Below are 16,009 nucleotides of genomic sequence, written 5' to 3'. Positions count from 1 at the left end.
ATAGTTTGCAAGAACCATAAGTACTTGTTAAGCGGGGTTGTGATGGGAATCTGTGTGGTGGGAAAACGGATTCAGACCCTGCGCGATCTGAGGAAAGCGTCAAAAAAAAGATTTGGAGAACGCAATTTTTCTTATTGCCCTAAACCCCAACGCCTAAAGCCTCAGTATATAATATCGAAACCGACCTCGCAAAAAATTTATACCCATTATTTTGCTTTCTTGCCTTTTGTTTCAGTTTTCATGTTTCGTGGCAGTTTCAAATTGCACAGCGTCACTAGGATGCATAATTACGAAATAGTTGAGAGGATGCAGATTTAGTTTTAGGGCGCGTTGGATTGACCCTATTCCGGAATAAGAATACGTGGAGTGATGATTAAAACGGTATGTTTGGCGCGTTTCGAAGCAGCAAGGATAACAAAAATATGTTTAAAATAGCATTTTAGCAGATATTTGAAAATTTTAATGTGAATCCCCGTAAAAACGAAGGATTTCTAACTTATATTCCATGTATTCCTATTCCGGAATACGGTTGAGTTTCATGTATTTCGATACTCACCAGTTGTTCAAAACTTAATTAGAGCGAATATGTTGCTGGTAACATCCGAACTCTGGTTAAATCCGTTCCTACCATTGTAGGTTAAATTGGTGATCACCATTTAACCTAGTTTGAATACACACTCAGATGAATTGAAGAAACTTTTTTTGGAGCCTAAATTAATCCTAGAGAAAAATGATGGTCCCCAATAGGGTTCTTCAATCCCGCCATCCCGACCGAAATTTTTCCTTCATCCCGAACGTTTTCATTGGCCAATCCCGATCCCGATCATGACGTCACAACAAGATGACAATTACAACTGCAGTTTATTTAGAATACGCCTTGTTAGTCTTTTCCAGCAACCTTTATGATCCAATTGACCGTAATAATTAAGAAAAGCAATTCACAATTACAGTTTTGAAACCGAAATGATGCGTGATTGTTCATGATTGGTAGTAATTGAATCAGTTCACATGTTCCACTTTGTTAAACTCGGTTGTAAGTTTAGATTTAATTAAGTAGTAGGGAGGTTCATCATCAGTAATTCATAAAACGGCGATAATGGCCCGTGATACGAGTGCTAATGTATACAATCATCTACAAGAATAATTTTCTTCCTGACTTTCATAATTAGCATGAAGACAATCCCCGTCAATCTAAAAATGACAAACTGCGAAAAGCCGCGTCCCGTCCATAAATGCAATCCCGAATCTCGCTCCCATATTTCTTTATAATCCCGAACCCCGGGCTCCAAGGAAGAAAAATTCTGGATCCCGAAAACCCTAGTGGGGACCCTGAAAATTAGGCTCAGGTTAGGATTAGTTTTAGTTATTACACATGGATATCAATTGACTTATTATACAAAAGTAACCACGAAAAAAACTGTGTTTTGTTGAGCATGATCGTCATTGTAGTGTAGTGGTAAAGCTACAGGAGTATAGATCTGGAGAAACCGAGTTCGAGTACTGATGAGTGTATAGTACAGTTCATTGTTTCCTTACTATGACTATGTTCAGTGTAATGTTGAGACTGAATGTCTAGGTATATGAATGCATCTGATGAAGGGCTAACGCTCGAAACGTCAGCTTTTAGATAGCATTACTTTCTTTATGATTTTGTTTTTAATATTCTTTAAAGGCTGACATTTCTGCTTTTACGGTTTACAATAAAGATACCAATGAAATCCATTTCTAACTGCTAAGTGATTTCGCTCGTTTTCTTATAATATTACATCAATCTATTCTTTTCTGCTTTTAGAACATTTACAGGTTTCTGGATTTTGCTGTTCGCCATCCTGACATTTTTCACTGCACCTACATATGCATTTCTCACCGTCAAAAACGTGAGTTTCATTGCAGGTGGCTTGACAAGCGCAGGTGCAATCTATGTGATCTTCGATGTTTTTTACATATTCTCTGCCATCATGAGAACGGACTTTCACTTTCCTTACACGTATTGTAGTTGGTTTGCATTTTTGTAAGATAAGAGGAAGGCCACAAGAACCTTTACAGCGATTTACTTGAACAAACTGAGGATCATTTCTCAATGATATGATGCTTGGCTCAACTTGAACAACTTCAGGATAAAGTTCGCAAGGAATTTCCGGAAGCTGCTCGCCCTCTGGAAGATGAAAAGTTTCAACACATGAATTAGTATACTTTGATGAACCAGTGCCTGCGTAGCAGACTAAATGGGACGAGACCTGGCCCCTAGCAGCTCTCTCGAATTAAACCTCAAGCTACAGTGGCTATGTGTCATAAACAACAAAGAGAGATAAGAACTAATTCTTTTACGACCCGTTTCCGCTTGGGATCTTGTCATTTAACGATTTGTTCTCATACCTTTCAAGTCAGTATGTAAAGCATTGAGATGTGTCCTCGTCAATCGAAAGAATTTGTCTCTTGATTTGAATGCTGTCAATCCATGTCTTTTCATGTCTCCATCCTTAAGAAAACAAACATTTTATTTTATTATCGAATTTATTTCGGTAGCACCTGCGTGCGCTGGTCGCTCTTAGCCCTTTTTACTTTGTAGCCAATAACGCGACACAGTCTCCAGATTTTTCTAAACTGAAGCGAAATATATGACTAAGCCGAGATGGACGACAAACTTTCTTTGGGGTTTTCTTGTTTCTTTTCCTCACGACTCTATCGACGATGGACCGTTGGTGAATCTGGCAAAGTGGAGCGTTGAATATCTGACAGGTTTGGTTTCTAAAAGAACTGGGGTTGCTTCTTTGGCCGAATTAAACACATAAATTTGGTATCAAACGAGTTAATTAAATGGAGGGTTTATTATGTTACTGTACCTCCACTAACAAAATATGCCTCGCCACCCAACATGAAAACCTTTTACATGCAACCCACAATCATCCCTTGATTCGCTTTAAGGAAGGACTAATTACCATACGTCAGAGATATCCACAGGTTGTTCAACTAGCGCTTCTAGTGATATCGAACGAGCTACCTATGCCAGTTTTTGGCAAGTTTGAAAGACTTTTTTGTATATTTTCCGTCCAAAGGAATGAATCTAACGACAACTAAAAAAGATATAGCTATAATTTTTTTATGATCTTTTCTCATCTCCAAATTTTTGCTTCGAATATTATAAAGATTAGGGTTAGGTCCTTGTTTCTCTCATTCAGACTCATTACAGTATCTCAAGGTTTATGACTATTGACAGGGTGGCGTGCTGTTCAATATTTGAGCCAAATTTTAAACTGCATTGTGAAAGATCAACGATAGTTAAAAAGGAATTGAAATTTATCACGGATAGAGGTAAAACCAAAAAAATTGTCTAAACAAAGAAAAACATTTTTCCTACCTGATCTAACTGCATTCTTCCATAAGAAGGAAACACGAAGAATCCTACAGTATACACAAGCGAAATTTGAACTACCAGTGTAGGGAACATCTTGCTCGCCAGCTCTGTAACTCGTTCAGTTGAATGAATTTCCGTACAGTGGGCAAGTTTCTTTAAATATGTACGACATACATACAAACAAAGTAAATTACTGTTAGAACGTCACACCACGGCTCCCGAGTTGTCATTTGAAAGGCACATTTGGTCATAGCAGGGCATTTGTTTCACACTGAAATTAAAACGCGGCAAAGCGCAAGTAAATTATCATTTTACTGTTTAACAGCTTGCAAACAAACTGCAGGGCTTAAAGAGGGTCTCAATGGGGGTGCCCTTTGACGGTTGACGGTTAAAAATAAGCCATTTTGACGGTTAATTTTTTGGAATGACGTTGATAACACGAAATTAAAGGGCTAATTTGGCCGTAATTTTTATAAAACGACATAATTTTACCCATATTTGAATAACCCAATTAGTGCTATAATTTGTGCATTAAAAATGAGGTTTTTGGTCTTCTACTATAGGCCATTTTCGAAATATCAAATATCAGCTTGATAGTGAGGCAGTGAGGACAAATAGAATAGAAACACGTTGAAATGAATGTGAAAAATATTTACATATTATCCACTTTCCTTTATATTTTTCTTCTAAACCTCTCTTTCAAGCAAAAAAGTTTCATCTTGTACCAGCGGCGTTAGCAAAAGAATGTCGGCTTTAAAAATAAATAGAAAAGCGCACAAAAAGATTTTGTCATTTATTACAATTGACATCTCATACAAAACCAGCCCTTGAAGGGAAAATTTTAAAAACCCTCCCCTTATTTCGTCTTGAGAAGGGAGATCTTTGAAAGATGTACTCGTCAGAGCAAAACCCTGAGAGTCTTTCAATTGCTAGGAGTGGTGTTTGGCACGTCATGCGAAGTGACCCGTGATGACTGACGTTTTATGACACCGGAAGTGTTTACAGGTGGAAGTCAGTTCTGTTGCTAACCGGTTTCATCCGAGACAAGGAGTGAAAGGACTTGGCTGGTTTTTCATATACCGGATCGGAAATAATGAATGTACACAAAACAGAAGAACAAAGCGAACATAACAACAGTTCATTAGCAAGTCCTAATCTGAATAACAATCGTAATTTTGTCCTCCGCCATTTTTTTCCGGTATATGGAAGTCTACCCAAGGACTTGCACATAAATGCAATTCTGACTACACTACAACGAGCTTCGAGTGAGAGTTTATTTAGGATGTGTCAGTCAGCCGTACAAATGCAAGACAATCCTACAACAAATGCAAGACAACCCAACTATAATCTCATAGAAGTTGACCTATGCCAGATACGAAAAACCACTAAAACCACCCTTTAGATGTGGCCATAAAACATGTGGAAACGTATTTCTCGTCTAATACAGCGGCACAAAACCCCGAGGAAAGGGTGAAAATAAGTAAAACAGCACATAATGAAGTAAACAGAGAGGGAGACTGACTGACCTAGAATGACCTAAGTCTCCCGCCAAACTGTTAAATACCCTTAACTAGTCCCGTGACACCCTGCTAGCCTCACCATCGTGACGACAGAATATCAATTTCTGACTAATTCAGTCATTCAATCCTCACAAATTACATTTTGTGTGATATGCTAGAACGATCATTTATAAACAGCATATATAACTTGACCCTATTTAAGCCAATCCTTTAGTTCGTGATTCAAGGATACGTGAGACATTTGACGGCTAATATTGCCTTGCTCATTTGACGGTTGACGGTAAAATTATTGCGTTTTTGACGGTTGACGGTTGATGGTTAACCCCATTGACACCATCCTTAAAGTTTTATAGCCTTTTGATATATTTGCCTTGTAAATCGTTAGGTGTACGCACTCAATTAACAGATTGATTTGTAACCCTTCCAACAATGGGAGTTTAAATTTTACTTTTTTTCTTTTTCCAGAGACTGCAAACACTTAGAGGCTGCATGATTATGACTAAAAACAAACGAATTATGACTTTTAAATTTAGTTTAATCCTTTCGGTGGAAATTCCGGCAGTTCTATTGAAACTAAAAAAACCCTGTAAATTTGTGTCGTTTTTTATAAATCGAAGCGGCCGGGGCAAGAAAACAAAAATTTGTAATGAACGAAAAAGTTTGTCATTTATGAATTGCCAAAAGATGCAGTTTAAGACAAGTTCATTCAAACTTAATTTACTTAATGGACGGAAGAAAATTGGCATAGCATCCAGACAATATTCATAAAGCAGTAAATTAAGCCGGATTGGGGTAAGGTTTGGTGAAAGTAAATGAGGAACAGATAATTTAAAGCGAACGCAACCTATTCCGACAGCATTTTCAGAATTTTATGATTTACAGGCCGGTTGCAGGTTGACATTTGAAGTCTGAATAATGCTGCCCCGTACGGTTTCCCCTACGGTGCCAGACAGACTGACAACGTGTCTCCGGTAGAATACTGTTCAATAGCAGCACTGACTTTTCTAATCTCTATTACATTCTACTATTTTGTAGTGTAAAGTCTTTTACAAGGCGATGGATTACGAGTGCCGGTAGGAAATAGTACAGGAACGGGCGTCTATAGCTGTTTGTCACCGAGTGACCAAACCAATTAATTAGAAGAATAGATATTGTACAAGTACGCGTCAACTTTTGGCCGTAGCTGTCTTTTTTAGAGGTGGCGGAGGTTCAGATAAGAATGAATGAATGGACCTCGTTTCTGGAGATAAAATTATGTTGCCCTTTTAGGGAGGTCATAGTTTCTGGTTGTTCTACAGTGCTTTCAAAAAGCTCTCGTATACGTAAAGAAATATGTATAAATCGACGGTGTACTTCATTCCCAGACCGTAAGCTGCGCAGGCTCTCAGGGCTGCCTTAGCGGAAATATAATATGGGAGGCATGTTGGATATGCAAATTTATGCAAGAAGCATACGCGGAAGGTTCATATATTGAGTACCAGTGTTTATTTCATAAACTTTTCAACTATTTAGTTCATTTAAATTGACTGCTATTGGACCACATAATGGTCATCAGAATTGTTAACGTTAGCTCCTGTTTCGTTATCGTGTTTTTCGAACATGACTTGACGAGCAAAGCTAATAACTCCGATGCCGATGACATCAATTCCGCAAAACGTTTTTCTTTGTTTCGGTGGAAAAAAAGACCTCACCTGAATAAAGATGTACAAATACACCTGTTCACATATAGCACTTTAAGCGTCCTTTTCCATGACCAAGCATAAATCATCCGGTATTAAAGGAGGACAATTAAGATAAAGAGTTATCAGTTAATAGCAGTTGCTATCATGTCTTAGCCAATAACCTGCCTTAACACTTATTTTTTCATACTTTTTTTTACTAAGGCTTTCAATTTATTACTCATTCATTCGTCATTACATTCAACGAATGAGACCTGAAAAGAGAGCCGGCAAAAAGCTATAGTAGAATAAGGGGACTGATTTCCATGGTTTTATGACGAACAACAGCCTACCGTTTAGCGCCAAACATGAACCGGCTTTATCGAATAAATTATGGCCAGTTTTACACCGCATTCACCTTGAAGTGGAAAATAATTTGTTGCCCTTATCAAGGCTAGCAAGCCACATCCTCTACGTCAATATATTTCACTATCCTCGACCTAAAGAACAAATTTGCCTGTTTAGCCGTAACTTGTTCAGCAGGCTTCTGAATCTTTTCAGTTGGAGGAAGAGAGTTAGTTTCAGTAGTCTCACTGACAACCTTTGGTACCTTTTATTATCGCTAAATTCTTATTTATAACCGATCTTTTGTAGGCACTCATGCATAACGCGAGCCGCGAGGAAATTTGTTCCCATGCACTCAGTACTGACAGAAGATTTAGCGATACCGTAGTTTTTTTTTTTCATTCAATGTTCATTGAAATAATAAAATATTAAATTAAGCGACAAAACAAAGAATATCGTAGGGTTAGGTCTGCCGGTGAATCTCATGATCTTAAGTGAAAACAATTTCCGCCCCAAAAAGTCATTATTAGTAGGACATAAAATGGAAGGGGATGCGTTGTAGCGGTGAGATCAGGCGCTTCAGCAACGACGACTACGGCAACGGCAACGGCAACATCAACGTTGTAAACATGATTTTCATTATTTATTGTCTTCCTGGCTCCACAGCTACGATGCTGGGGTACCAGGCCTTCGATTCCGAGACTGCTTGTGGTTTTTTTTAGGTTTTTTTTCTTTTAATCCGACCGACCGACCCACGGCGGTCATGCTGGTGTTCCAAAACAAAGAAATAGGGGCCATAATGGTGTACCGAATTAATCCTCCGGGAATTGAAGTCTATTTTTATGCAAATACTTTCTTTTCTTTCAGTAATCCAATATGTCTGCTGGTCACGGGTTTAGAAATGAAGAGAGACAAAACAGGATGTTGACTAGGGGGTACTCGGGATACGAGGAGCACTCGGGTTTTTTTTTAGTATACCCGAATCAACATCGAAAAATGAATCTCTTCATAATAAAATACAGATAAGATAACGAGGATAGGGGAAGATGAGGGAGATTCAGATTCTATTCATCTCATCAATTAACGCAGCTTTATCAGAATAACTGTCTTGTCTTTTGGTTATTGTTTTCTTGGATCTGTATATTTGGTGATGTCTCAGATCTAAGAATGTTTATGAAGGTTCAATCTAACAATTTGCAGGTATGGATTAAGAAGCCTTTTTTCCTCAGTTATTTTTAATGTAAGACGCATGGTCAATGTTGACCTCTTTCCTTTTTTGTCGCTTATTTTTTGTCGCACCTATAGACTGAGAAGGGCCTGGATATGGCGCATCGGTGATCTGAGTCGGAGATTTGGATTGGGCGACTTGTGGATCTGTTATGGCATCCTTCGCATTCCTCATCCTCAACTGGACAATTTTGATCTCCAAACTTATGGGCTTTCTACTGATTGGCTGTTTTGTGGACGTAAGTTTTGTTTCTGTTTTAAAAGTTTGTAACTAATCAAATAAGCTCACGCTCTTGTGGTTAACTAGCTCAGAAGTTTCGAACTGTCAGCGCATTAACACAAGGCATTACGTTTGTTAGCTACACGAAAATTGGAGGATTAATAAAGTTAATGTAGGTAATACACGGATTAATAGATTTTGTGAGCAAAGTGAACGCCAAACCGTACTGCGCACGCGTTAAGCCAAAATACCGCTTACTGGTAGTGGTGGTTTTCATCCCACAAGTGCGCGGCAGTAATCTTTGATGCTATATAATAATCAAGCCAAGCATAGGTTAAGACGGGTTAAAAGGCGGTAATGCCTGTAGCCCGTTGGGGGGTAGGGTGAAAAGGCGGGGGAGGAGTGTTAACAGGTGGTAAGGTGGTAATACCTGTAGCCTGTTGAGGGGTTGGGTAAAAAGGCGGTAATGCCTTCGGGGGAGGAATGTTAACAAGTGGTAAGGTGGTAATACCTGTAGCCTGTGGAGGGGTTGGGTAAAAAGGCAGTAACGCCTGCGGGGGAGGAGTGTTAACAGGTGGTAATGCCTGTAGCCTGTTGAGGGGTACGGTTAAAGGGTGGTAATGCCTGTAGAGATGTTAGGTTAATAGGTGGCGAGGTGGTAATACCTGTAGCCTGTTGAGGGGTTGAGTTAAAAGGCAATAATTTCTGTTGCGGTGTAGGGTGTCTTTTGTCTGTAATGTCTTTGTTGGGTTGGGTTGTGGATTGTTCTGAACCTTCAACGATTGTAGCTCGTCAACACGCAGAAATCCAGCATTTTATGATATCCTAACCACAGAATGACCAGGAAACGCAAATCGCTAAGGGAAGCACTATCATTATAATCAACGCATAGCCTTGCTACAAGCTACAAGCCACAAGCTGAGGGGTTCTTTGGGCTGGACTGGACGGGCAAGCTTACTTCTGGCTGTTGCGAGTGTGGCCATTCTTCTTGGTGGATGAGACAAACTTCACGTAAAAACACAACTCAGTTTTATTCCAACATAGATTTCTTCCACAACATTCACCATATGGGCTGATGCAATCTGCCTCAACCTGGTGTTACAAGATACCGTAACATTTACTTGCGGTTACAAGGAGTTTTACATGTTGAGTTTGCACGCAACACTGGCGCCCTCGAGACGTGACTTAACGAGAGGATGGCCTGAAGGAGGAATCAAGCCAGCAATCTGATGAGCCCATCCGATCGAATACACCGCAGCCTCGAGCACGGAAATGCCCGTTCCCTTCTTCGTGGCTGCTATGCAAAGCTCAGTTAGAATCAGAGCCCCGTGGAGTGGATGCGCCGGACAAACTGGGACGCCGGTTTTGGGCATAGCCCATGAACGCCAATTATTCCAGCCGGAAACATATGTTGAAATTGTGGAAGTGGACTTGGAGCAGAGTTCCATCAAGTCAGGCGTCAACCTGCCAAGGTGTACATCACGAAGCAGACTGGGATAGGACCAAACGCCAACACTGAAAACTTCTAAAAAACACTAAACTAATCAAAAAATGCATCAGGGAAAGACTCGCACAACTTAAAATGGGATGAAACCCGCCTCATGCAGGACTTCCACCAATGCCTAAATGGTATTCACCCCTCTCAAGTTGAACATCCAAGCAAATGCGCACTAAATGGCAACGCCACTCTTAAATCAGTAAGTCGCCCCGCCTATTAGAATGGCGGCCTCCCGAAGAGAGTAAATCTAATTGGTAAAAGACTAAGGGTTTCAAAACCTTTCCAAAAATCGTTCTCTTAACTTTCAAGCAAACGAGCACTTAAAAGCAAGAAGATTCTAAATGAGTAACTCGCGGTATCTAAATGACGGCCATCCGAAGAGGGCAAACCGTAGTGGTAAAAGACGGACCAAACTCCCCCACTGGAAGATCAACAAAGCGGACATAAGACAAAAAGGAAAAGACTGCGCAAACGCAAACCTTGATAAAAGAAACTAAAACATACACGAGAACGATAAAGCGGACAAAATAAATAATTGGTAAAGCAACAAGAAAAACGTAATGTGTCGTTCGTACAGTTTTCGACCCGAAGGAAGAACTCACACCTTGAAGACAGAAATATATGCCAATATGCAAAACAATTCCACAAAAGAGTTGATTACCAATAACTCTTAAGGACAATTATACGAATTCTTTTAGGGACGTGCAGAAAACAAATAGCTGCTAAACTGCTTACCGCAGATATTTTAACATTCTTGGGTGACAGCACAAAGGCATTAATCTTTACAATGCCTTTTTATTTGGTCTTGGAAACGTAATAGCGATATTCACCGTTACGACACCTATTGTCATCAATGTGCCAACCAGAGTTCTATTGGCTGTCGAAACAAAGGATTCTTTTGTTCGGTGGTCAGCAAAATTTAAATAACAGAAGAATTGTTTATAAACAGTGAAGTCTCCTATTACATTGCTTCTTTTTTGTTTCGCGTGCAGATTGCGCAATTTGTTGATATCCCACGCTGCTCCTGGATCCGCGAGCAAAATTGAGCAGGAAAATGGAGGATTTGGCAGTAGAAGTTTGCGGTAAAAATGGCGCTTATTACAAGGTTAGTTTCTCAAAATTCATAGACATTCAGCAAATTCCTTACAAATTAACGAATTCTCATATCACAGGGCTACGTGAGGAATATTCACCAGGATCAAGTCACAGTGTCTCTTCAACACGAGTACGCAAGCTTCTAAGATTTCAGTTAGTCGTTTGCAAGGCATTTTCGTGGCGTTTTCATTTGTATTCTTTGCTTATGTATATTACTTGCTTTGCTGCATTTTAATTTTTTTGTTTCATTACAGCTTGAGTAACTGGAGGAGGGTTTCTTACGAAGAAGTACGTTTACCTCCAACCAGAAGCCAACGATGTGATTTGTATGTCGATGATGAAGTTGAGGTACAGATTCCTTTTTTCATTGTTTTAATTTAATGTAAAACTGTATCTATTAACTTTTCCCAATTTGCGATAAAATAATTTTACCATAACGTAATGTAAAATATATGTAATTCAGGTGTGAAAGGTAGTCAGTACGAATTTTCTGATCGATGGTGATGATGACGACGATGATGATGATTATTATTATTATTGTTGTTGTTATGAGCATCATCATTGATTCTAAGCTTTAACGTGCACTTCGTTATTGAGTTGTTTGGGCTCTGATTTAAATGCACAATTTGGATTATTGGCTTTTTGTTCAACACTTGCATCTCATTTTAGGTTTTTACCAGGGATGATGATGGTGAGCCCTGTGGCTGGTGGCCAGCAAGAATTGTCTTAAAAAAGGGAGAGGTAGATATTATTTCTTATATTACAACTTAATCCGGGTTTAAGTTTGACATTTAGAAATGGGTCTCATTACTGACAATTCTTGTTATAAGTTTGGTGTCCTTCCTCCTCTTCTCTTGTAACTGGTTTGCATTCAGATGGTGCAAAATGTAATTGACATACTTACATCTGTAGATTGTACATGTACAATGGCAAAATGAGTCACTTATATGCCGTGGGTGTCTATGTCCTACTTTGCAACATCGCCATGTTGATCTGTCTGTGGCCATGGTACAGGCTTTCTGTGGTATCTCGTTTTTGTTTCTAACTTATTTTCTTTTTCTTTTCAGTTTTATGTCATTCAATATTCAGGTTGGGATGCAACATTTAATGAAATTGTTCCAAGGGAAAGAATTCGCCCTGTGAGCAGAAAGTAAGCAAGTAACACTAAAAACTTGGATCAAAATGTTTAGTCTTGCTTGAATTAAGGTCAATTCTATGTGTTTGGCACAAATTTGACTAAAAAATCTCTTTCAAAATAATGTTATCTCTAGCTGGTGTAATATTAGCATTATACATGCAGTCACATGCCTTTCTTTATATAGCTGGAAGTTAGGAATCAATGGTACTTATCATTAGTCTCAGCCTTTTACTTTAGCCAAGTAACACTTATGCATTTATCTTTATCATTTTGAATGTTATTATTGTTATTGTTCTCGTTATTATTAGGGTTAGGTAAGGTTTAGGGTTAGCAGGGTTAGCATTAGCCTAACCTTAACACTACCACTACCTCGTCATATGTAATAATGTTAGTACTTGCAGTGTTACATTTAACGGTAGGTTTAAGAGTCACTTTTTACGAGGTTAACATGTTGGGCTCCTTATGAATGGGGAACTGCATGATCTTAAGTATCCAACAATGATTGCTTCTGTAATCTTTGGTGTAGGGCCTAGCACTACTTAAAGCACTTTTCTAGATTGAGCTGCTAGAAGTGTAGAAATCTTGAAAGATAAGTTTTGATTGACCCATTAAGGCCCAAGGGGCCCCCCTTTGACAAGTAAAATTAGTTTCTTTTAGATTTATGCTTCTCTTTGGAAAGGCATCTGGTATTTGTAATAGAAAACTATGATAATTCATTTCTGGAGGACTTGGTTTTTGTCATGTGCCTTAGGATTCTGGGTTATCCAATAATTTTATTATTAAGTGATACTCTTTGTTGCATTTTGGATTTTTCAGTGGGCCAATTTCCAGGGATATGTACCACAAGAATATGATTGATGTTCCACAGGATTTGAGGCAGCTGTAAGATCTTTATCAATATTATTGTCACATTATCACTCACTAACCCTAACCCCAACACTCATGTTGATCCAATGGTGGTTACATTACAAGTAATAAATATAGCTGCAGGGATGTCGCTTAGTGCCAGCTGCCAGTGAGAATCGCCTCTTGAAAAAAGGGGTGATCGCCGACTGAATTATGGCCATCAATCAAAGCGACTGAGAAGATCGCTAATTATTCTCTACAAAGTTTAAAAGTCATTCGACGTGTGTTAACAAAAAAATTGAAAATCTGTTAGCATATGGAATTATCACTGGAATTTATCGATACTGGAAATGAAATAAAAGTGTTGTTTTTTAAGTACTGTTGTATGTGTCTTATATCTTTCCCTGTATTCGCTGTCTTCGCCATCTTGAAGAATGCAGGGTGTTGCGAGACATTGGGAACAATCTTGTTACCAGGTCCCTTTGATGCTCAGAGCATGAACTTACCATCTTAATAGAACCTTCAACCGGATGAATTTATTCTCAGCTGCATCCCTGTAGCTGTTCTTGTTAGTTAGATCATTAAATGCACATTCGCAACTCAAATCGAAAGGGAGACGTGATCTTTGCTGCTTATCTGGACAATTTAAGCAATAATAATAATTATTATTATTATAGTCTCTTACAGACACCTGAAAAATCCACGTGCTCGAACTGAGTTGCACTCAGTAGGGAGCAGGTCTAAGTCAAAGACTCCTACTCAGTGAACGGACCTGCTCCCAACTGAGTGGCTTCATAGTTCAGTAGGTAGACCATTGCCCTGGCATCGGAGAAGTCCTGTTGAAGCCATCTTAGGTTTTCAGCTGTCTATAAGAGACAATAAGATATTGCTTAACTTTGTCCAGGTAAGTGCTAGGATCACTTCTCCTTTTTGTCTATAAGCTGCACAATTTATTTCAAAACTCAAATCATTGCAAGAATCAAACACCTGGAGTATGTATTTTATTTTACTCACTTGCTAACTTGCGCTGGATCAAATTGAATGGCATGGTATAGTTGTTACGGCAATGGATTTCCGTGCTCTGCATTCAAATCCCACCCTGGTAATCAACTGGATATGACATTGGCAAGGTCGTTGGTTGAACTTTGCCACACTTTGTGAATATTAAGCTAACTGGTTTCCTACGGCCAGTTGCAGTTATTTTCTTGCTATTATGGCTGAATTATGATTATTTATTAATTTATTTTCATACTTCCCCCCCCCCCTCCCCTTCCCTCCCACATGGTACAAGTTACTACTTTTATAAAGAAAGTTCTGTTTGTTTTTTTGTCTTCACATTTCATAGCACTCATAACAGTGCAGCTATAGGGTTAGTTTTAGGTTACGTCTAACCCCCTTTTATATTAACTTTTAAATTTTAATTTTAGGGGATGGTACTTCTCACCCATTGGCCGTTTTTTGTTCTTCGTGTAAACTTGACTTTCACTTGTTTATAGCTGCAAGGATGACATTGTCCATAGAGAATTCAAAAAACAGACTGGGGCCTCCTGTGTGTATTATAATGATGAGTTAGCTGTTCTTGTTGTCTTGGTAAGCGTGTAGGGTGTATGTGTATTTGGGGGTTAGGGTCAATTTTGGACAGACAAATGTTACTACTGATTCCTACGCTCCTATTCGAGGAGCATGCATGGAATACTATTTATGTTCTAAGTGCCTATAAGACTTCAATAAGTGAATGCTAGGATACTGCAGAATTTTGCATCTTCTGTCTGTTTCATATGGGTGTCCCCCCCCCCCCCCCCCTTCCTCGGGACCTGAATAAGCTACATATATTACTTTACTTACTTTTTTCTTGGCTTTTCAGTTTCTGCATAAATTAAGCTAATTTTGCTTTAGCTTTTAACCCTAACATCAATAAATTGTTCTATGGAATGGGAAAACCTTCCAACAGGACCAGCATTGGTTTTTCCCATTTTACTCTTTATTCTCCCTCAGCTGACAGTCATGATATGCTCAAATTACACCTCTACAGTTAAGATAAAGTTAAGTATTACTTAGATCAAATTGACATAATATTATGTGTGTAACAGCTGTGTAGATGAGTGCTTCATTTCAAAGATCATGACTCTGTGAAAGTTGTTGAAAATTATCAGCTTTAAGCGCTCCAGTCTTGCTGTCATCTCATTGCATTAGCAAATCCTCAGTTGCTAGTGCTTGGTCTCAATTTTGTGTGGTCACTGACTGTCATAATAATACTGACAATGACAGTGACAATGATAATCATATTGCTAATGCTAAGTATAATAATAATAATTAACAATTAGACCTGTAGCCTGCAAGGCCTACGGGTCAATATCCCATGAGGCAAAGCCGAATGGGCTATTGACCTGTGGCCCTTGAGGGCGAAGGGTCTAAATTATTGTTTTAGTATCACCCAACTAGTCGGACAGAAAAGGTAATAACAAAGTTAGCAAATGCGAGTTGAAGAAATATTAATTTGGGAATAAAACGAAAGAAAGCGTCACGCTTTTCGCTACTCGAGGACTATTACTAATAGTCCTCTAGTAGCATAGCCAATCAAAATGCATTTGCATTAGTCCACTAGTTGGGTGATACTAATAATGGAGTAGACTGAACTTTGAGAAGTTTGCTTATTTTTTTAGTCACGGAATGAACGCCCAGTTAAGTGTGCAGCCATGTTAAGTGAAATCCATTTCAGAAGTCTGCGAACAAAAATGCTGCTACAGTCTTGGACAGATGACACTGCAAGACAGCTCCAGGTATGACCAAAAGTTTTATCTATAGATGTCTCAGATAACTACATTGTAGTGTTCAGTGGTAATTGCATTGTCACAATTGAGTTATTTCTTATCTTTTCTAGACAGCCAAGAAGCATCTAGGTGTGGTTGACATGTTGACATTACCAGATCATTTGATGGGTCTTGCAATTGGTGCACAGGGAGCCAATATTCAGCAGGCAAGGAAGTTGCCAGGAATAGTCTCCATTGAAGTGGATGAGGATAACTGTACTTTGCACATTTGTGGGGATGTGAGTTTTATACTCTCTCTTTTCTTTCTTGAACTTAAAGCTACAAAGGTACGAGTAG

General features: G+C 38.9%; 2 protein-coding genes across 2 annotated transcripts in view; one reads left to right on the top strand and one right to left on the bottom strand.

The window, feature by feature from the left end:
• Positions 1-1,637: 1,637 nt before the first annotated feature.
• On the bottom strand, positions 1,638-3,715 carry LOC138028628 (uncharacterized). The gene is made up of 3 exons (XM_068876226.1): positions 3,359-3,715; positions 2,377-2,479; positions 1,638-2,155 (listed from the first exon to the last, which is right to left on the bottom strand). The coding sequence occupies exons 1-3, from the start codon at positions 3,446-3,448 to the stop codon at positions 1,773-1,775; spliced, it is 576 nt and encodes a 191-aa protein (XP_068732327.1). The 5' UTR covers positions 3,449-3,715; the 3' UTR covers positions 1,638-1,772.
• Positions 3,716-8,224: 4,509 nt separating this feature from the next.
• The window catches only part of LOC138028719 (fragile X messenger ribonucleoprotein 1 homolog A-like), a 17,405-nt gene continuing 9,620 nt past the window's right edge, over positions 8,225-16,009 (top strand). The window contains exons 1-10 of the mRNA XM_068876322.1: positions 8,225-8,344; positions 10,816-10,928; positions 10,996-11,048; positions 11,173-11,266; positions 11,588-11,659; positions 11,986-12,068; positions 12,873-12,938; positions 14,399-14,492; positions 15,566-15,682; positions 15,784-15,951. Coding sequence (XP_068732423.1) covers positions 10,878-10,928; positions 10,996-11,048; positions 11,173-11,266; positions 11,588-11,659; positions 11,986-12,068; positions 12,873-12,938; positions 14,399-14,492; positions 15,566-15,682; positions 15,784-15,951 — 798 coding nt within the window. The 5' untranslated portion in view covers positions 8,225-8,344; positions 10,816-10,877. The remainder of the gene's footprint in view (positions 8,345-10,815; positions 10,929-10,995; positions 11,049-11,172; positions 11,267-11,587; positions 11,660-11,985; positions 12,069-12,872; positions 12,939-14,398; positions 14,493-15,565; positions 15,683-15,783; positions 15,952-16,009) is intronic.

Source organism: Montipora capricornis, chromosome 13 (assembly GCF_036669925.1).
Source record: "Montipora capricornis isolate CH-2021 chromosome 13, ASM3666992v2, whole genome shotgun sequence".
Taxonomy (NCBI): Eukaryota; Metazoa; Cnidaria; class Anthozoa; order Scleractinia; family Acroporidae; genus Montipora; species Montipora capricornis.
This window is presented reverse-complemented; position numbering and strand designations above follow the sequence as displayed.

Coding starts and splice junctions, on each gene's coding strand:
- LOC138028628 (XM_068876226.1), bottom strand. CDS start 3,448: ATGTTCCCTACACTGGTAGTTCAAATTTCGCTTGTGTATACTGTAGGA. Junction 2,480..3,358: donor GAAGAATGCAGTTAGATCAG/GTAGGAAAAATG, acceptor TGTTTTCTTAAG/GATGGAGACATGAAAAGACA. Junction 2,156..2,376: donor TTTACATACTGACTTGAAAG/GTATGAGAACAA, acceptor TTCATCTTCCAG/AGGGCGAGCAGCTTCCGGAA.